The sequence below is a fragment of the Mya arenaria genome, chromosome 7, assembly GCF_026914265.1.
Source record: "Mya arenaria isolate MELC-2E11 chromosome 7, ASM2691426v1".
Lineage (NCBI taxonomy): Eukaryota > Metazoa > Mollusca > Bivalvia > Myida > Myidae > Mya > Mya arenaria.
In genome coordinates, this window is record NC_069128.1 from 67,358,246 (window position 1) to 67,379,616 (window position 21,371).

Genomic DNA, 21,371 nt, shown 5'->3' on the forward strand with positions numbered 1-21,371 from the left:
ATGACATGATTGTTAATATGCTACCTCAGGGTTCAAACAATCAAAACAAGCATTTAGATCTAATCAAAGTTCTTTTTGTTGTTTTTTTAAAACTCCTAAAATTAGATATTGAAATTAGAAGAAAAAAAACAGACAACTTTATAATTGCATATCAGGTACGGTAAATTCAACAGACAAAGAAATTTTAATATCAATTATTTCTATCAAAGGTCATAAGAAAGACAGAAAACAGGACAATTGACAACCACAGACATGCAAGTGTTACTTTGGACAAGATACACCATTTAAGACAAGACATTTCCAAGGCAATGACACAACCATTTATTACTGAAGTTATTTTGATACATGTGTGGTCTGTCTGTGTTGTTTTGTTCTCATTGTGTCTCGTGTTCAGTGTATGATTGGTAAAAGCAATGTACCCTTAAACAGTCTTTGGTTTCTTGACTTGACCATGTAGTGTCCAGTAACGTTTTATTATGCAAGCAGTAATATGTCACACTTATGTGCAATGTTTTGGAACTCATTGAAAGGGACTTGTTCACCTTTAATGGTGTCAGGGTCTATATTATTGTGTGTCAAATGGTGCATTTTCTCATGATTATGTATTTTTTGGAATGAGCATTTTTGTATATTGTTTTGAAACAAGTGATAAAGGGCTGCTGACAAAAGATCAGATTGCAGATTTTCATATATATATATATTTATGTTGGAAATAATTGATGATTTTTGGGTAAAAGCAATACTAAAGCTTTAAGAAAAATGAGTTTTACAGCAGTTTTCCAGACAATTGAGATCTGTTTTATTGTGAGATATCTTATATGACTGAATTGAAGGCATTGATGACAAAATCAGCTGATTCTTAGACAAAAAATAAAATAAAAGTCAAAATTGTAAATCTGTGAGGGTGCAGCTTTGTGTCTAGGCTATGATTGAACCCTGATTTTACTAATTATTAAGAAATCTACAAATAAAACAGTGGGTGGGGTAATGTTAACTTTCTCAACATGTTAAATCTTTGCTACTGTATATGTGATGTGGGGTTGACTTCTCTCTTACCCTTTCGTCATAAGGGTGTCGGGATCGATCTTGATAATTCTTATCACGATAATCCCTATTCTGGTAATTGCTCTTGCCGCGTTGACCGTTCTGAATTATTGCAGACCATAGGTTTGATTAACATGATGGGCGTAAGTTAACAAGTTAACATTTAAGTCAACATTGCATCTAGTGGAGTCGATTTTGGATGACATAAGGAACATTGCCATCAATATCGTACAACAACATTTTTTACAGATTGGAGGTTAGGTTAGTATGGGTCTACTTTAAGAAACAGACAAAGGTTTAAGTTTAACATTGATTCAACACAAGATAAAAAATCTTTTCTCTACAGATTGCATATTAGATAAGCAATAGTTTGAGCATAAGATAACATTAAAACCCTTGATTTTAATATTGAAAGTGGCTAGAGTTACATAGATTTATCAAATTAAAGTAAATCTTAAATTCTTAACTTTTATATATCATAATAAAGTAACATAGTTTCATCCATGCTCGGCACCCCAGTGTATTCATAGCATACATGATTATAGATATCCTGTTGAAATACACCTGATGCCATCAAAAATGGACGAGAAGTAACGGATGAAATCTCAGTTTCAAATGAGCCAATCAGATCGCGCCTTAAAGGCAGAACAAGAAAATTAATGTAATCTCAAATTTGCTAATAGCTCTTAACAAGGGATTCATTCCCTTTTTTCTGTTATTTCCTTGGTCTGAAAATGCTTTAGAATGTTGAAGCATTACAAATTTTCAATAGCAATTTGGGTATCATATATGCTATAAATATGCTGAATTTGAATTCTGATTCTTATCTGTGGCCAAATTTAAGTTATTCAAAATCCCATTCGTATTTATGACGAAATTAATAGAGTATTAAAGTATGTCAGTATATTTCAACAAGTGAACACCAGAAGCAATGTTTTACAAGCGTGGGCCACCTGTTTGATGATAATATACACCATGTAGATACAGCAAAGAGTAACAGACAAATATATAATAAGAATGACATAGAACAATCAAACTATTTTGACATATAAATGAACAATGCTTAGTAACCATGATATTACAGTCATCAAATCTAATTTTGGTAAAGCTGTGTAATGTCCCAAAGAATGATACCTTATCATAATGAGATTATACCTATAATTATAATAACTCATGCTACATTTTGGTCTTGTGCAAGAACCTAAAATAAAAGGACTACAAGTTAATAATCTGGCACTATTATAAATATACTAAGAGTTAATGTAAAATCCTGCTGAAAAACAACAACAACAACAACAAAATAATGTTTATATCAGCCCCAGCCATCAAACTACTTTTATCCAACACAACAATTTTTTTACTGGCATAGGAATGGAGTCTTTTCAGACTAAAATGTAAGGAGAGTTTGCGATTATTTCTGTTCCACATGGGTTGGGGGAATGGGGGTAACCCATGACTGTAACTGTGTCTAAGGCGGCCGATACACTTTGGTTGGGGCTAAGACATTGTTAAATGCATCATAAAATAGAACAAATATCTTGTGTAGCTCTTTGCTTTTTTGAGTAGCTTTTTTATAATAACGTGCCATGGAGTAAATCCCAACCCTTGTCTGTTTTTTCCCCAATTACAACAAGGGGCATAACCTGACAATGTCTGAGCCAGTTATGGGCCCTTGTATTTATGCACGTATTTGTCTCAGGTTACATTTGTACCAAGTTTCATATGAATAATTTTAACAGTTTTAGGGTTATTGCTGAAGGTTTCAGTGATTTTATTTGGTGCAATTTACTGCCTGTTTCCCCTAGCAAAAAAGTGTTCATTTTCCCCCAAAAAGCATGATATTTTCCCAATTAATTGAATGAAGATCCTGTGAATGAATAAAAAATAAATGAATTTATTAAAAAATAAAACAATATTTTGACCAGACTTGCTCTTTTACAGCATAATTGATGCTTAAAAGAGTAAAAAAAAACATGTATATTTGCTATTATATTGGCTATTTAAGCATGATTTTGTATTTTTCCAAAAGTATTTTTTTTATCCCAATTTGGATGAAAAAGGCTGTGAAAATAATCTTAAAAAAACATCACTGGGACTTTGCAATGACATCATGGGTATGAAAGTACCTCAACTTTTTCATTAAAAAAACAATAACAGACATGGTAGAAACATTACTTACTTCAGGCCTAGCCCCCCTGGATGCTTGGTACTGTACTTGTTGTGGAGGTCCTCTATTCTGGTTCTTTCTTCGTTTTAACGTCATAGTCTCACTGAGTTTTCGAGCAGGCTTGGCTTTGGGGTTCGAACTGGGGGTGTGGACTGCGCAGAACTTGATGAACAGGCCCATTGTTATGATAACACCGACTGATATTAACAAGACTGCCCACCAGTATTCCTGAAAAAGAAATGGATACGGTAAGTCATAGCAAATGCAAATATCATCGGTTTTACCATGATTTCCGAACAATACCCATGGAATTTGTATTACTGTTTTCCCTATCTTCGAACATCTCCAATGAAATTCATGCATTATGGTTTTCCATTATTTCCAATTTAATCCTATGGAGTTAACATAATATGTATTTTCTGATCAAGGTATATTGTATGTCTGAAGGCCCAAAAGAGCGTGATGCAGTATAGTATTTCTTATTTTTTCCAAACCAATCTCACGGAATACATATTAAAATTTTCATTATTTCATTCCCTTTCCAATAATTTTAAAATAAGTCTTACAGAATTGATAACACAGATTCTCATATCTTCTGCAATGCCATTGATTTCTCTACTTTCAAAAGACAGCCTCAATATGCAGTGTGTGTATACCCTGTGCTAAATTGCGACATAAATGCTCTGTCGGAAGGCAATATTTTGCTTCAAATGAAGACTTTCAACAAAGATAGCTTTCCTATTTATTCACCATTTTAAATGAAACACAGCGCACTCTATACGCTGCTTACGGAATCCCCGCCTTTGGTCTTTTACAAGAGTTTGATTGATAGTTTAGTTTCTTAAAACACTTCGACAAACCTTTTCACAATATGGTCGTCTGACGGAACACTGTCAAAACATAATTATGGAAACAGGTTTGTCTAAGTGTTTGATGAAACTAATCACCTTATCAAACTCTGGTAATAAAACGAAGGGGCTGCTCTATATGTGGCATAGACTGCCCTTTGTTTCATTTAAAATGGTGGAGTAAAATTTTTTATCTTTGTATTAAGCAAAAATGTTGCCTTCTGCCTAGCATATATGACGTAATCTATCACGTGGTACACACACACTGATATGAATATATATCAATACTCGTATGAATTAATCAAATACACAATATACAAACCACAATCCAGTTTTTGATGTCTTCCAAAGTCTTTGGGTTAAATATGAGGTTTTTAAGTCGTGAAAGGGGACCCTCCGCATCGACACCACGGCAACGGTAGAAGACGTCGCAGTACCCTTGGAAATTGTTACATGGTGAGCCTAAAGAATATATAACAAAATTAAAGCAATAATAATTTCATTTTCCTATGTTTATTTCAATCAATATTACTCTATAAAGAAACTAATAGTTAGAATCAGGTTACTGACATACAAAGTTTCACGTTTTGAAACTTATAAAATTCCATGAGGTCGGTATGTAGTTCTGCTGATCAGTCAAGTGACCCTTTGAGTGTTTTTTTATATATTATATATATGCACTGTGCTATTTGTGGAGTTTTGTGCTGTTCTTCCATGTTTCTTGTTTGTGAATTTTTGTTTTTATTTTCTATGTCTTTGGCATTTGCCCAGTGCCATAAACATGGTTTATGTTTAAACTTTTTGCTACTGAGCTTGTTTCTGTAGCTTTTTTGCATAAATATTTTTATCAAAATGTTGAATGTGGACACATTTTATACAATGAAATTTCACTCTGGATTACAAATGAACAAAACCAATAAAAAATTGAATATATTTTCGGGCTATTACGCAACTCTACTAAAGCTGTCACTCAATAAGATATGGTAAACAAACCTGGCGCAAGTTTTACTCCACTTTCTATTGTAGCGTCATCATCGCCTTTCCTACCGTCAGTCACGTTTTTCAACATGTTCCAATACTTGCTGTAAATTCCAGTTTCTGTGATTTTTTTGTCATTTGATATGATGCAGTCAGCTACAGTGCCATTGGCTGAAAGAAAAAAGATACATCAGAAGGATTTTTTTAATTCAAAAAAAAAAAGTTCCATGGAGCACTCATGTCCCCTTGCTTTTTTATTAAAAAAGGGTCATAACTCAATTATAAGACATGTGCCTACCTTAAAGGGACTAGACACCAGATGGGCCTAATATGGCAAATACAGAATTTCTTCAAAACAAGCCTAGATTTTTTAAAGGTGAGGTAGTCACGAGGAGGCAAATAATAGATCACTTAACATGGTTAAAAACACAACAATCATGTTGCCATCTCATCCGTGTTTCCCCATTTAAAAAATGCATAATAGTTTCCAATTTTAAATCATATCTATTTATGAGATAAATATACCAACACTAGTTATTCATATTGTGTGTATTGTAGGTAAGATCGATGTAAAGGTTATTTGGCTAAAATAAGAAGGAAAATGAGTCCTTGATTTATAACATCAATGAAATAGCAAGCCTTAAGTATTTTCGATAAAGTGATACATATATATTGTGGTGACGTCATAACATTGTTTTACTGCTTTTAAACAGAAAACACATGTTATAAATATATTATCATAATTCATTTGTTTCCATTGTTTATTTTAAATATTAAACTTTTTGCACATAATGATAATGCTTGGTAGAGTGCGCTAAGTATCAATCTGTGCAACTTGTTTAACACTTTCATTTAACATTGATATCTTATCCTTTATTAAGCATTGTCATAATATGGACCCGAAACTTCATGATGGATTACTGGCAAAAATTGCAATTGGTTCGAGTTCTTGGATCAAATTCAGTTATTGTTTCTAAAAGTACATGAAATGTATAAGGTCAATAAATCCAGTAAGAATTGACATGTCTACACTGCTTTATGTAAAAAAAAAACGGACACAAGCATGTGTACTCTGACCTTTAAATGTCGCGTGTGACCTTGACCTTTGAGGTATGGACCCGGGTCAAGTTCACTGCACATCGTCTCAATGAGGACAACATTTGTACCAAGTAATATGGTAATCCATCAATGCATAAGTAAGTTATAGTACGAACACGAGCATGTGTACTCTGACCCTTAAATGTCTCGTGTGACCTTGACCTTTGAGGTATTAATCAGGGTCAAGTTCACTGCACATCGTCTCAATGAGGACAACATTTGTACCAAGTAATATGGTAATCCATCAATGCATAAGTAAGTTATAGCCCAGACACAAAATGTTACAGCCAGACGGACAGACGGACGGACAGACAGACAGACAGACTGACAGACGGACGAAGTGCATTCCTATAATCCCCTCCTCACTCTGTGGTGGGGGATTAAAAAGCACATTTGAGGAAAGGACCTAACAGACTTAAGTAGCTTAGTTTGTTAAACAAAGTTTCTTTCTTTAATCTGATTTTGATAACTGATGAAATTATTATCAGACAAATATCTTTAATTAATAACTAATAAACTCTCAAAATACCATATATCTTACAAATTAAGGTGAACTTAAAAGTGAGCTTAGCTTAATCATGTTATAAAAGACTTAAGTAGTTTCGAGAAATTGGCCACTAAGCTTACCGTGTTCCATACAACCAAGTTTACACAGGGCTTCTTGTTCCTCTTTTGTTTTGGACGCTCCTGTTGTAAAGCATTCCTCCCATCCAAAAGCTGCACACAGCGAACCGGCACACTCCTAGAATATTGGTTATAATACTGTCATATAGCTATATTTCGGGAGACCATTCCTGGGGATTTGTTCCGAAAGGCTGAAAATTCAGGTGGATTCTATAAAACTCGGAAAATAAGCATAAAAGAAACGGTGTAAGATTGTATTTCATTTTACTCGTGATCATAGAAAAACTATATTTTCCCAATAAACCTTGTTCCCGCAAAACACCCTACGCTCGGGTCGGGATGAGCTTCTTACACTCTTGGCCATGGAAGATACTTATATCTCATTTGATTTATTAAGTAGGCTGGATAGTTGGGATGACATGTCTTAAGTATGTATTTGCTGAGATATTGACATAAATGTCATTACATGCAAAACCTTAACCAGAATTTCTGAAGTTGATAAATCAAGACCAATTATTTGCATCATTTTCAAATTAGTGTTATCTAACTTCATCAATTAAGTAGGTTGGATAGTTGGGAACACATATCTAAAGTTTCAATGCATAAAATGATGCTTTTGGTGAGATAATGACTTGAAGGTGTTTACATGCAAAGCTTAAACATAGGTGTGAAGGTGAGGCCCACTCTAAAGTATTATACTGTATAATTCTTCTTATTCTTCGAATAGCAAAGCTTAAAATGGATACATACCCTGTTGATAAAATTGAAGGCATAAGTATTGCCCCTTTTAAAGGGGGCATGAATAAATGAGTATAAACTGGTAGCATACCCCATTGCTGCTTGTTAAGGCATAAGCATTGCCACTTTTAAAGGGGGCATGAATTAATGAGTATAAACCTGGTAGCATACCCCATTGCTGCTTGTTAAGGCATAAGCATTGCCACTTTTAAAGGGGGCATGAATAAATGAGTATAAACTGGTAGCATACCCCATTGCTGCTTGTTAAGGCATAATCATTGCCACTTTTAAAGGGGGCATGAATAAATGAGAATAAACTGGTAGCATACCCCATTGCCACAAGTGAAAGCATAGGAATTGCCCCCTTTAAAAGGGACATGAATAAATGAGTATAAACTGGTAGCATACCCCATTGCTTCAAGTAAAGGCATAAGTATTGCCCCTTTTTCAAAGGGGGCATGAATAAATGAGTATAAAAAGGCAACATACCCCATTGCTACAAGTGAAGGCATAGATATTGACACTTTAAAAGGGGCATGAATAAATGAGTATAAACTGGAAGCATACCCCATTGCCACAAGTGAAAGCATAGGAATTGCCCCCTTTAAAAGGGACATGAATAAATGAGTATAAACTGGAAGCATACCCCATTGCCACAAGTGAAAGCATAGGAATTGCCCCCTTTAAAAGGGACATGAATAAATGAGTATAAACTGGAAGCATACCCCATTGCCACAAGTGAAGGCATAGATATTGACACTTTAAAAGGGACATGAATAAATGAGTATAAACTGGAAGCATACCCCATTGCCACAAGTGAAGGAATAGATATTGACACTTTTAAAAGGGACATGAATAAATGAGTATAAACTGGAAGCATACCCCATTGCCACAAGTGAAGGCATAGATATTGACACTTTAAAAGGGACATGAATAAATGAGTATAAACTGGAAGCATACCCCATTGCCACAAGTGAAGGCATAGATATTGACACTTTTAAAGGGGGCATGAATAAATGAGTATAAACTGGTAGCATACCCCATTGCCACAAGTGAAAGCATAGGAATTGCCCCCTTTAAAAGGGACATGAATAAATGAGTATAAACTGGAAGCATACCCCATTGCCACAAGTGAAGGCATAGATATTGACACTTTAAAAGGGACATGAATAAATGAGTATAAACTGGAAGCATACCCCATTGCCACAAGTGAAGGAATAGATATTGACACTTTTAAAAGGGACATGAATAAATGAGTATAAACTGGAAGCATACCCCATTGCCACAAGTGAAAGCATAGGAATTGCCCCCTTTAAAAGGGACATGAATAAATGAGTATAAACTGGAAGCATACCCCATTGCCACAAATGAAGGCATAGATATTGACACTTTTAAAGGGGGCATGAATAAAGGAGTATAAACTGGTAGCATACCCCATTGCCACAAGTGAAGGCATAGATATTGACACTTTTAAAGGGGGCATGAATAAATGAGTATAAACTGGTAGCATACCCCATTGCCACAAGTGAAGGAATAGGTATTGACACTTTTAAAGGGGGCATGAATAAATGAGTATAAACTGGAAGCATACCCCATTGCCACAAGTGAAGGAATAGGTATTGACACTTTTAAAGGGGGCATGAATAAATGAGTATAAACTGGTAGCATACCCCATTGCCACAAGTGAAGGAATAGGTATTGACACTTTTAAAGGGGGCATGAATAAATGAGTATAAACTGGGAGCATACCCCATTGCTACAAGTAAAGGCATAAGTATTGCCCCTTTTTCAAAGGGGGCATGTATAAATGAGTATAAAAAGGCAACATATCCCATTCCTACAAGTGAAGGCATAGGAATTGCCCCTTTTAAAAGGGACATGAATAAACGAGTATAAACTGGTAGCATACCCCATTGCCACAAGTGAAGGCATAGGTATTGACACTTTTAAAGGGGGCATGAATAAATGAGTAAAAACTGGTAGCATACCCCATTGCCACAAATGAAGGAATAGGTATTGACACTTTTAAAGGGGGCATGAATAAATGAGTAAAAACTGGTAGCATACCCCATTGCCACAAGTGAAGGCATAGGTATTGACACTTTTAAAGGGGGCATGAATAAAGGAGTATAAACTGGTAGCATACCCCATTGCCACAAATGAAGGAATAGGTATTGACACTTTTAAAGGGGGCATGAATAAATGAGTAAAAACTGGTAGCATACCCCATTGCCACAAGTGAAGGCATAGGTATTGACACTTTTAAAGGGGGCATGAATACAGGAGTATAAACTGGTAGCATTCCCCATTGCCACAAGTGAAGGCATAGGTATTGACACTTTTAAAGGGGGCATGAATAAATGAGTATAAACTGGTAGCATACCCCATTGCTACAAGTAAAGGCATAAGTATTGCCCCTTTTTCAAAGGGGGCATGTATAAATGAGTATAAAAAGGCAACATATCCCATTCCTACAAGTGAAGGCATAGAAATTGCCCCTTTTAAAAGGGACATGAATAAATGAGAATAAACTGGTAGCATACCCCATTGCCACAAGTGAAGGCATAGATATTGACACTTTTAAAGGGGGCATGAATAAAGGAGTATAAACTGGTAGCATTCCCCATTCCCATTGCCACAAGTGAAGGCATAGGTATTGACACTTTTAAAGGGGGAATGAATAAAGGAGAATAAAATGGTAGCATACCCCATTGCCACAAGTGAAGGCATAGATATTGACACTTTTAAAGGGGGCATGAATAAAGGAGTATAAACTGGTAGCATACCCCATTGCCACAAGTGAAGGCATAGATATTGACACTTTTAAAGGGGGCATGAATAAAGGAGTATAAACTGGTAGCATACCCCATTGCCACAAGTGAAGGCATAGATATTGACACTTTTAAAGGGGGCATGAAAAAATGAGTATAAACTGGTAGCATACCCCATTGCCACAAGAAAAGACATAGGCATTGCTCCTATTAAAGGGGGCATGAATAAATGAGTATAAACTGGTAGCATACCCCATTGCCACAAGAAAAGACATAGGCATTGCTCCTATTAAAGGGGGCATGAATAAATGAGTATAAACTGGTAGCATACCCCATTGCCACAAGAAAAGACATAGGCATTGCTCCTATTAAAGGGGGCATGAATAAAGGAGAATAAAATGGTAGCATACCCCATTGCCACAAGTGAAGGCATAGATATTGACACTTTTAAAAGGGGCATGAATAAAGGAGTATAAACTGGTAGCATACCCCATTGCTACAAGTGAAGGCATAGGTAGGTCAAACCGTTCTCAAGATATTGAGCGGAAATGTTTTTTACATTGGGGGTCGCCGCGACCTTGACCTTTGATCTAGTGACCCCAAAAACAATAGGGATCTTCTACACCTCATGACCAACCTCCCTACCAAGTTTGGTGAACCTAGGTCAAACCGTTCTCAAGATATTGAGCGGAAATGTTTTTTACATTGGGGGTCGCCGCGACCTTGACCTTTGACCTAGTGACCCCAAAAACAATAGGGATCTTCTACACCTCATGACCAACCTCCCTACCAAGTTTGGTGAACCTAGGTCAAACCGTTCTCAAGATATTGAGCGGAAATGTTTTTTACATTGGGGGTCGCCGCGACCTTGACCTTTGATCTAGTGACCCCAAAAACAATAGGGATCTTCTACACCTCATGACCAACCTCCCTACCAAGTTTGGTGAACCTAGGTCAAACCGTTCTCAAGATATTGAGCGGAAATGTTTTTTACATTGGGGGTCGCCGCGACCTTGACCTTTGACCTAGTGACCCCAAAAACAATAGGGATCTTCTACACCTCATGACCAACCTCCCTACCAAGTTTGGTGAACCTAGGTCATGCGGTTTTCCAGTTATCGATCGGAAACGAAGTGTGACGTAAGGACGGACTGACGGACAGGGCAAAAACAATATGTCTCCCCCAGAGAGGGGGAGACATAATGAGTATAAACTGGTAGCATACCCCATTGCCACAAGTGAAGGCATAGGTATTGACACTTTTAAAGGGGGCATGAATAAATGAGTATAAACTGGTAGCATACCCCATTGCCACAAGTGAAGGCATAGGTATTGACACTTTTAAAGGGGGCATGAATAAAGGAGTATAAACTGGTAGCATACCCCATTGCCACAATAAAAGGCACAGGTATTGCCCCTTTTAAAGGGGGCATTAATAAATAAGTATAAAAAGGTAGCATACCCCATTGCTACAAGTAAAGGCATACAAATTGCCCCTTTGAAAGGGGGCATGAATAAATGAGTATAAAACTGGTAGCACACCCCATTACTACAGGTAAAGGCATAAGTATTGCCCCTTTTTCAAAGGGGGCATGTATAAATGAGTATAAAACTGGTAGCACACCCCATTACTACAAGTAAAGGCATAAGTATTGCCCCTTTTTCAAAGGGGGCATGAATAAATGAGTATAAAACTGGTAGCACACCCCATTACTACAAGTAAAGGCATAAGTATTGCCCCTTTTTCAAAGGGGGCATGAATAAATGAGTATAAAACTGGTAGCACACCCCATTACTACAAGTAAAGGCATAAGTATTGCCCCTTTTTCAAAGGGGGCATGAATAAATGAGTATAAAACTGGTAGCACACCCCATTACTACAAGTAAAGGCATAAGTATTGCCCCTTTTTCAAAGGGGGCATGAATAAATGAGTATAAAAAGGCAACATACCCCATTGATACAGGTAAAGCCGTAGTTATTGCAGAATCTTCCATTTGCCACCAAGACTGAAGGTGGACATTCAGGTGAAGTATTGGTAGATTTTAATTAAGGAGAATAATTGGTAATAAATAATTGGTTGTCTGATTAGCTCACTCTCTTATCACCATTGTGCTGGAAAAGTGGGTGTCCAAGTACTACCAACTACAGCATAAGATCACCTACAAGCATAGTGTCAATAATTGAATTGTGATTAAAATGCTAGTTTATGCTTATAATCTATTTAAGCCCAACTGGAATGACTGCTGAATCACTCTCAAATCCATTTCCTGGGTATAAACAGCTACTTCGCCTCAGGTAACAGTATGTCCCTAATGTTGACAAAATGAACATTCACACTGGAAGCCATGTAATATATATATATCAATATACCTCACGTGACCTGCCCATTTTAAATTCTCATATACCCATCATGAGCAGTTTCATACTGCCACACACTTACAGAACAATTTTAAACAGTTGACATGATATAGTCACATTGCACATGTGTCTAAAAACAGACATCTTTAGTCTCCAAAGTCAGTGGTTGAATGTGCTTATTAAACGGGCTATACAACGTATGATGAAATAACGAAAAAAAGAAAGTTGTCAAAACTGACATAAACTTGGTATCGATGTGTACAATACATTGAAACTAACTAACTGAAGTACAACAAAATTGACAATTCATTTATTTTTCGCAGTTTTTTTCGTATTTTTCCATTAAAAAAGATTACTAGTGTACCTAGTAGAATTCATTCTTATGCGTGATTGGCTAGTTGATGTTATCACATGATATTACCAAGTTAGGTATATAGCTTGAATATTCCAATTGTTTAGGGTAAACCTTCGTAGCACAGTGGATACGACACTGGACTGCAATTTAGGTGACACAAGTTCGATCCCCGGTCTCCGAATCGATTTTTTTTTTACATTTTGGTATTTTTTTTACAATTATGATATCAAAGAGTATTTTTAACATTTTATTAAATAATTGTCCTGAGATTTGTTACAGAAAAAACTTTTTTTGATGCCAATCTGGTGTACAGTCCCTTTAAAACTTGCTGTAAATTTGTAACTTCTGGTGTTTGCAACTTTTCAAAACGAAATAAACACAGAACAAGTGTTGGTAATCCATTCCAGTTTGACTATTAATAATCAGTTTTACTCAAGTAACCGATTATTGATAGTACAATCGGTTTTTGAAAATACCTTAATTGTCGTTTTATTCTTGTACAATAACTTATACGAACTAAAAGGAGAAAATTGGCGGAAATTTACCAAATGCAAATAACGAGAGGAAAGAAGAAAAATGACTCGCCAGTTAATAAGATGAACAATTGTGACCAAATACATTCGAATGTCGAATTTTATGACAAACCAATCAATTTTAAATTAAAATTGATTATCGGAACATCACTAGCAGGAAGTTTGTATTTTTGCCCGATCAAAAGTATAGGTTATAAATAGATCTTCCAAAATCAGCCAAACAAGATAATATCTGATTCAAAAGGATATTTGCAATACTGTATATCTGAGCACTCTTGTTGGGCTCTGCATATAGTGGTCTGTGCAGGATGATTTTTGTATGAACATGTAACAGGATCGCAACATGGCCCTTCTGATGGACTGAAAATAAATTTGGTTGTTAAGATAATGGTTATAAAGTTTTATGATATATATCATAAATCCATATGGCATGATACGCAATACATAGCACAAAATATGGAGGTAGGTTTACCACTTCTCTGTCACATGAAATTACAATGTCATAAGAAAACAAAATAGTGCGTCATTAAAAGGACATTAACTATGAAATCTTGTGTCTTTAAATGAGTTATACCAGAAAATATATAATAAAAGGGCTAGCACATTGTGAAATCCCAATCTGTCAAGATCAAATCAAGTTGAATACAACCTCCCCGATCAAAATGCAGAGATATTTCATCGAGAACTCCTCATTAAGGCAGCATTTTGATAGTCTGCAGTTTGCTTCATTTCCATTTTCGTGATTTCTTTATTTTGATGAGGCTTCTAGTGATGATTCACTTAAGTGAAAAAATATTAGGCAAAACTTCATAGCATCAAGGCAACAACTACACATAGCTTACCTGCACTGTGACCTTGGCATCTTATTGTAAAATATTTGCTGTTGTTTTCTTATCTTTGGGTCATCTAGCACAATACAACACTTGTCATAATAATTGCAAACAAAAACATATACATAGCTTACCTGCAAAGAGCATTTTCAGTTCTCTTGCAAAACTTTGCCGCATCAGTAAACGGTTTGTCTTGTGGTGTACAACAACCATCATCACAATCATCATAAAAACCACAATCACATTCCTCTTCTCCTTCGACAATCCCATTTCCACAGTAAGCTGTTCCCTCCTCTAGAAAGAAGATGCCAAATATTGAGAAGTACTCAGGACTAAAGGTGGGAGAGTTTATCTATACCCACTGCCATAGCGAAAAAGGGAGGGGAGTAGGGTCTATACCCACTGCCATAGCGAAAAAGGGAGGGGAGTAGGGTCTATACCCACTGCCATAGCGAAAAAGGGAGGGGAGTAGGGTCTATACCCACTGCCATAGCGAAAAAGGGAGGGGAGTAGGGTCTATACCCACTGCCATAGGGAAACAGGGAGGGGCGTAGGGTCTATACCCACTGCCATTGGGAAACAGGGAGTGGAGTAGGGTCTATACCCACTGCCATAGGGAAATAGGGTGGGGAGTAGGGCTTATGAAAGAGACACGAAAGCGAAGGCAAACATTTGGAACGGCAGAATTTTTTTTATAAGATTGTTGACTTTACCCTTGACCATTGACCTACTGATCTCAAATAAATTAGGGATCTTTTGCGGTTGAAGGGCAACCTACCATAGAAGTTTGATGGCCCTAGATTGAATAGTTTTAAAGGGATTGAACAGACAAGACTTAGTCTACCAACCGACTAATATTGCAAACTATATATGCCCTTTTATCAAAAGGTAGCATAAAAATATATCATAACATGTCATGTATTCCAAAGAAAAGGGTCAAGGAATTGTTTGAGTAACCAACATTATTGTCCTTCCAATAATATTTGCTCAACTAGATATCCCTTGAAGATACTAATGGTGAGTACCATAAGATGATAAGAACAGTCACAAGTACAGAACCCCATTTCAATTATAGCATTTTAGTAATTACATCAATATTTTAAAATCTGTTGGAGACATGTGATTTTTTTTATTTATTCTTAAACTTTGCTTTTAGTTTTCAGTTCAGTTCAAGTTACACAAATTTGTAGCAAAATATTGATCATGTAACAGTTTAAGATTTCAATTTATGACTAAAATCTTGAATCAGGCTGATAGTCAACAAAATGATTGAAAAATCAAGCAGAAAAAAATGATATTTTTCCAAACAAGTATTACAAGCCTAGAATCTGTAAATAAACCCAGGCAAAGACACTGTGTGTGATTTGAAGGGCATGTTAAACTATTTGGACAAATTAGTTATTCATTTTTCTATTCCATTACAAACATGTCAAGAGAACTCTAGAGCTGTCACAGAAGCAATGAACACCTTGAATGTCGCAAGGACATGGACTATTTTCTTTGAAAAAAGGCATAACTCTGAGGTTATGATGCATTTCCACTTTTCATGCTTAACCAATGTGTATTGTTTAATTAAAATCCATTGAGAAATTTAGAAGTTACTCTGCAGACAAGAAAAATGACCAAAGGTCATTGATAATAACTATGTAGTTAGCTGAAATAGAGTTATGGTTCATGTGCACTGCAATCTTCCTCATTGTGCTTTGCCATTGCATGAAGATTAATTAAAGTAAATCCAAAAGTTTTCAAGTTCTCCTCTGATAAATGAAAATAAAAAGACCGACTGACCATCCACATGGTGACTTCAATATACCCCCTTCAAACTTGGTTTGTCGGGTTTATAATAATAAATTTCTCAAACTTGTATGTCTGTGTATTGTAAAAGGCTATATGTTTCTTGTTATCATAAACCCAACTTCACATAAAGATTCTTTAATCTTTGTTTGTGGCTAAGAACATACCTGTGAAGCAGTTGTATTTGCTAGAACTAGTCAGTACTGCGTGTATGACCCTTGTGATGTTGTCTTTGCTACAGATGGAAAACTGACTGTTATGTGGCTTATCACCCATGGTGGCACTGGCAAACATGATGTAGTTGCCCTGTGAGGCACCTGATTGGGACGTTCCATACGGTGCACATTCTGCGTCTCCTACATCGTGCTGCAAATGATTGTTTGTTATCATTAACAACCATTACAAAAGATATATTTTAAAATGTTTATGTTGAAAATTGGTCACAAAAGCATTTCTGGCTGATAATCCAAGTAGGCAGATTTCATGTGCTTTGATCTAAAGAACATCACAAATGTGTGGTACTAAAAACTAGTGTTTAAGCCAGGTTTTTAGAAAGACAAGGTGCTGCACAAATGGGACAGGTTGCTAAGAGTTGCTGAAATCTGTTTACATTCTCAGCCACAATCAACCTTCCTGTTTTTAACTTACAGGTGATCCAAAGTTGTGTCCAACTTCATGAGCAAACGTAAGCTGGGATACTTTCGTCGCCACTTCTTTCCCGTAGTTAATTGTGGTAACGATGCCTGTATTCAGACTCTTTGATACAGACTTTCCACCCTCTGAGAATGGTTTTCGCCTCTCACACAATCCTCCAGATGCCCCTAGGAAACAAAAAAATGGTAACAGACAATAGAAAAAACATAACTTTTTTTTCTTTCACAGATTCCAAATTCTTTCCGAATGTCTCTGACTGTTAGCCAAAAAAGCATGACAAATGTCCCCTACTACACAGGCCTCCATTTGTCCCTATTAGGAAGCTTTAAAGCTGCACACTCACAGATTGAACGTTTTGACAACTTTTTAGATTTTGTCTTGGAACAAGCCAATTTATGTGAAAATGCATGTAAACCATTCATATTATGCACCTGACAAAAAAATAGTCAGTTTTCTAATCCAGTTCAAAAGTTGATAATTTATGCATTTTTCTAAACCGTTAATAACACTAAGCCATTAAACATTAGTTTTCAACCTGAAATATGAAAATCTGCAATTTAATATTTTGTCAGCAGGCTTTTATCACTGGTTTGCAAATATTTACGCAAAAATTTTCTCATTCCAAGACAAAAAATAATAAAAGTTGTATAAACCGTTAATCTGTGAGAGTGCAGCTTTAAGATTAACCAGCTTTATAAATTGAAATTTTACCTTCTTCCCTTACACAGCTTCATAAACGAACAAGTGCTATCCTCGCATGTCAACTTAACACAGAATGTAATTTATTGATTCAGACAGATATCAAAATAAACATGAGCTGTCACAGAGACAGCGTGCCTGACTATTTTGTCGAATATTCAAAATAGTGTTATCTAACATAAATAAAGTAGGCTGGATACTTGGGAGCACATATCTAAAGTTTCAATGCAATACAGTCATGATGTACAGTAAAACTGTGATCGCTCGAGGACGCCTGGGTCCGAGCTGACACCTCAAGGAACCGATATTTCGATCAACCCGTGATTCAATTTTCCAGTCTGTTTTGAAATGAATGAATAACTTTCATTGTATTTTAAGTTTGAAGTCTTCAAATGGACTGTTTACTACGACACTGATTATGTTTTGCGTTGTGGCAATTACTCATATGTTCAAAGGCTGTTGTGTACGAAATGTAAAAGAAAAAATATAAATGAATAAATAGTTATGTTAATTTTTACAAAAAGCACATTTTCTACACAATCAACATTTTAACATGACAGTAAATATTATGGCATTAGTCAGATTGCAGTTTCGCAAAATCAAGGATTGGCACATCTTGTCTGACTGGTGAAACTGTTCAAACTCATTATTATTCCTTTTAACTGTCGTTGCAATTTTTTACAACTTGCGAAAACACCTCGCAATTATATGTTTATTTTGGAACACGCATTCGGGTAAAAGTGTGAAATTATGACCTCGAGGGAGCCATAAGAATGGCTGCAGTTTTACTGTATTTGCTTAGATAATGACTAAGAGGTGCTAACATGCAAAATCTTAACTATCACCAACAATTGGGTGAGTAGTATAGCTCTCTAAATTCTTCGAAAATTCGAGCTTAAAAATCATCAGTTCAAGAGAAGTGAGTGGGGTCTGTGGTAAGTTCCCCCCTTACATACTTGTGGATTTTTCTTACAAGTTCTTACGGATTACACAAATTCAGGTATCCTCATGATTTGGCCTCTTTTTTATTAATTAATTACGAGTTATTAAGATGACATGTATTCATGACAAAATTCCATGATTTGTAACGACTTGTCAAGGATAACTTTGAGCAATTTACAAGCTTTTTACGGATTGTTCTGAGTATATTGCAGCACGTTATTTTCATCGAAGCTTTGACCAGTTAGTTTTGACCTGTTTACATGTTGTTACAAATTGTAAGGAGTTTGTCAGTAATCAAGAGCAAGATACTATTAAGATTCACTTTCAGCTTGCTTCATAAAAATTGGGTCTTTTTGTAATGCCGATTGTTTTATGATAAGCCCATTTAAACTTGATAACTGAAAGTAAGAACCAATCAAAAGGCAGCATTATAAGAGTCAAAATTAAAAGCATGACAGTCATTTTAGAATAAAGGAATTTTTAAGAGAGTTGATGCTTTGGTTATCGAAATAACTGAATATTTACACCAAATAATCTTTTGAATTTTTTGTAACTAATGAATGTGAAAAGGCATTAGACAATCATTAGATCAGGCCCTGATGTCACGAAAATACTTAAGTCAAATCTCAGTCTCAAATCATTTGATTACATAGCATCACAAATTATTACAACTTATATATATTTTTTACTCCTTTTAAAAGTGAATTTTATCATAGAATATGACTTTGTTGATGAATGCCATTTGTCAAGATTTCAAGGGAATAATATTCAATAGCTAAATTATATAATTTGAGTACAATTCCTTGCTTTGAACAATTAGTCAAGAATATTTTTTGCTCTAGATTTAGTTTTTTTTTAAATATTGACAAAATCTTTTTATCAACATTTGAGATTTTACTTGAGAATTGTAGTAAAATTGGGGCCAGGTTAACATGTATAGTATCATTTAAAACATGACAATCCAACATACCTCCTGGGGATCCCACCCAGGCCAAACCAAGAGTGCCACCTATGAAATCACGGTACGTGAACGCATACGACAGACAAAACAAGTCATGGTCGATCAACGAGTTCAAGTTGAGGAAGTTGCTGACATCAATATTGTTGTTGCAGAATGGCTGCTCCATTGACGAGTAATCACCGTTGGTACATCCAGTTCGAGTCATTATCTGAAGAACAAAAATGTCAAACAAATTTTCATATGTTGTTGATAGTACTTGTGTTGCCATGGGTTACTTGCAAGTGTCTGGCACACTGTGGTAGCAGTCAATGTTTGAGCAGTGTTTTTGATGTTGTTGGTGGTACTTGTGTTGCCATGGGTTACCTGCAAGTATCTGGCACACTATGGTAGCAGTCAATGTTTGTGCAGTGTTTTTGATGTTGTTGGTGGTACTTGTGTTGCCATGGGTTACCTGCAAGTGTCTGGCACACTGTGGTAGCAGTCAATGTTTGAGCAGTGTTTTTGATGTTGTTGAAAGTACTTGTGTTGCCATGGGTCACCTGCAAGTATCTGGCACACTATGGTAGCAGTCAATGTTTGTGTAGTGTTTTTGATGTTGTTGGTGGTACTTGTGTTGCCATGGGTTACCTGCAAGTATCTGGCACACTATGGTAGCAGTCAATGTTTGAGCAGTGTTTTTGATGTTGTTGAAAGTACTTGTGTTGCCATGGGTTACCTGCAAGTGTCTGGCACACTATGGTAGCAGTCAATGTTTGAGCAGTGTTTTTGATGTTGTTGAAAGTACTTGTGTTGCCATGGGTTACCTGCAAGTATCTGGCACACTATGGTAGCAATCAATGTTTGTGTAGTGTTTTTGATGTTGTTGGTGGTACTTGTGTTGCCATGGGTTACCTGCAAGTGTCTTGCACACTGTGGTAGCAGTCAATGTTTGAGCAGTGTTTTTGATGTTGTTGGTGGTACTTGTGTTGCCATGGGTTACCTGCAAGTGTCTGGCACACTGTGGTAGCAGTCAATGTTTGAGCAGTGTTTTTGATGTTGTTGAAAGTACTTGTGTTGCCATGGGTCACCTGCAAGTATCTGGCACACTATGGTAGCAGTCAATGTTTGTGTAGTGTTTTTGATGTTGTTGGTGGTACTTGTGTTGCCATGGGTTACCTGCAAGTATCTGGCACACTATGGTAGCAGTCAATGTTTGAGCAGTGTTTTTGATGTTGTTGAAAGTACTTGTGTTGCCATGGGTCACCTGCAAGTATCTGGCACACTATGGTAGCAGTCAATGTTTGAGCAGTGTTTTTGATGTTGTTGAAAGTACTTGTGTTGCCATGGGTTACCTCCAAGTATCTGGCAAACTATGGTAGCAGTCAATGTTTGTGTAGTGTTTTTGATGTTGTTGAAAGTACTTGTGTTGCCATGGGTCACCTGCAAGTATCTGGCACACTATGGTAGCAGTCAATGTTTGAGCAGTGTTTTTGATGTTGTTGGTGGTACTTGTGTTGCCATGGGTCACCTGCAAGTATCTGGCACACTATGGTAGCAGTCAATGTTTGTGCAGTGTTTTTGATGTTGTTGGTGGTACTTGTGTTGCCATGGGTTACCTGCAAGTATCTGGCACACTATGGTAGCAGTTAATGTTTGAGCAGTGTTTTTGATGTTGCTGAAAGTACTTGTGTTGCCATGGGTTACCTCCAAGTATCTGGCAAACTATGGTAGCAGTCAATGTTTGTGTAGTGTTTTTATCTTAACCACTTCCTTAAACTTCTTCTAGATAATCTTGCAGAATTCATAAAGTAATTGGCAGAATTTATACGATAAATGTTCTTACAATATTTTATTGGACACAGTCTATGCCAAAAAATGGGTTAAACGTGAAAATTTATGATCTAAAGCTTTACAATCTTCTTGCCGCTCTTACTCTTTTATCTTTACAAACTTAAAACAACCAAGGGCAAATTCACGAAGAATCCAAAAAGCGGTTT

General features: G+C 36.2%; 1 protein-coding gene across 12 annotated transcripts in view; it reads right to left on the reverse strand.

Moving 5' to 3' along the window:
* The window catches only part of LOC128241671 (disintegrin and metalloproteinase domain-containing protein 10-like), a 59,044-nt gene that overhangs the window by 14,119 nt on the left and 23,554 nt on the right, over positions 1–21,371 (reverse strand). For 7 of the 12 annotated variants that reach the window (XM_052958692.1, XM_052958691.1, XM_052958699.1 and 4 more), the window contains exons 8-17: positions 19,405–19,603; positions 16,788–16,960; positions 16,307–16,505; positions 14,480–14,639; positions 13,765–13,875; positions 12,220–12,304; positions 6,763–6,877; positions 5,053–5,208; positions 4,382–4,521; positions 3,224–3,439 (exon numbers count right to left, since the gene is read on the reverse strand). In XM_052958692.1, the coding sequence (XP_052814652.1) occupies positions 3,224–3,439; positions 4,382–4,521; positions 5,053–5,208; positions 6,763–6,877; positions 12,220–12,304; positions 13,765–13,875; positions 14,480–14,639; positions 16,307–16,505; positions 16,788–16,960; positions 19,405–19,603 (1,554 nt within the window). Of the gene's footprint in view, positions 1–1,056; positions 1,147–3,223; positions 3,440–4,381; positions 4,522–5,052; positions 5,209–6,762; positions 6,878–12,219; positions 12,305–13,764; positions 13,876–14,479; positions 14,640–16,306; positions 16,506–16,787; positions 16,961–19,404; positions 19,604–21,371 lie in introns of all 12 variants that reach the window. The other 5 variants (XM_052958690.1, XM_052958698.1, XM_052958696.1 and 2 more) reach the window with 1 other exon arrangement.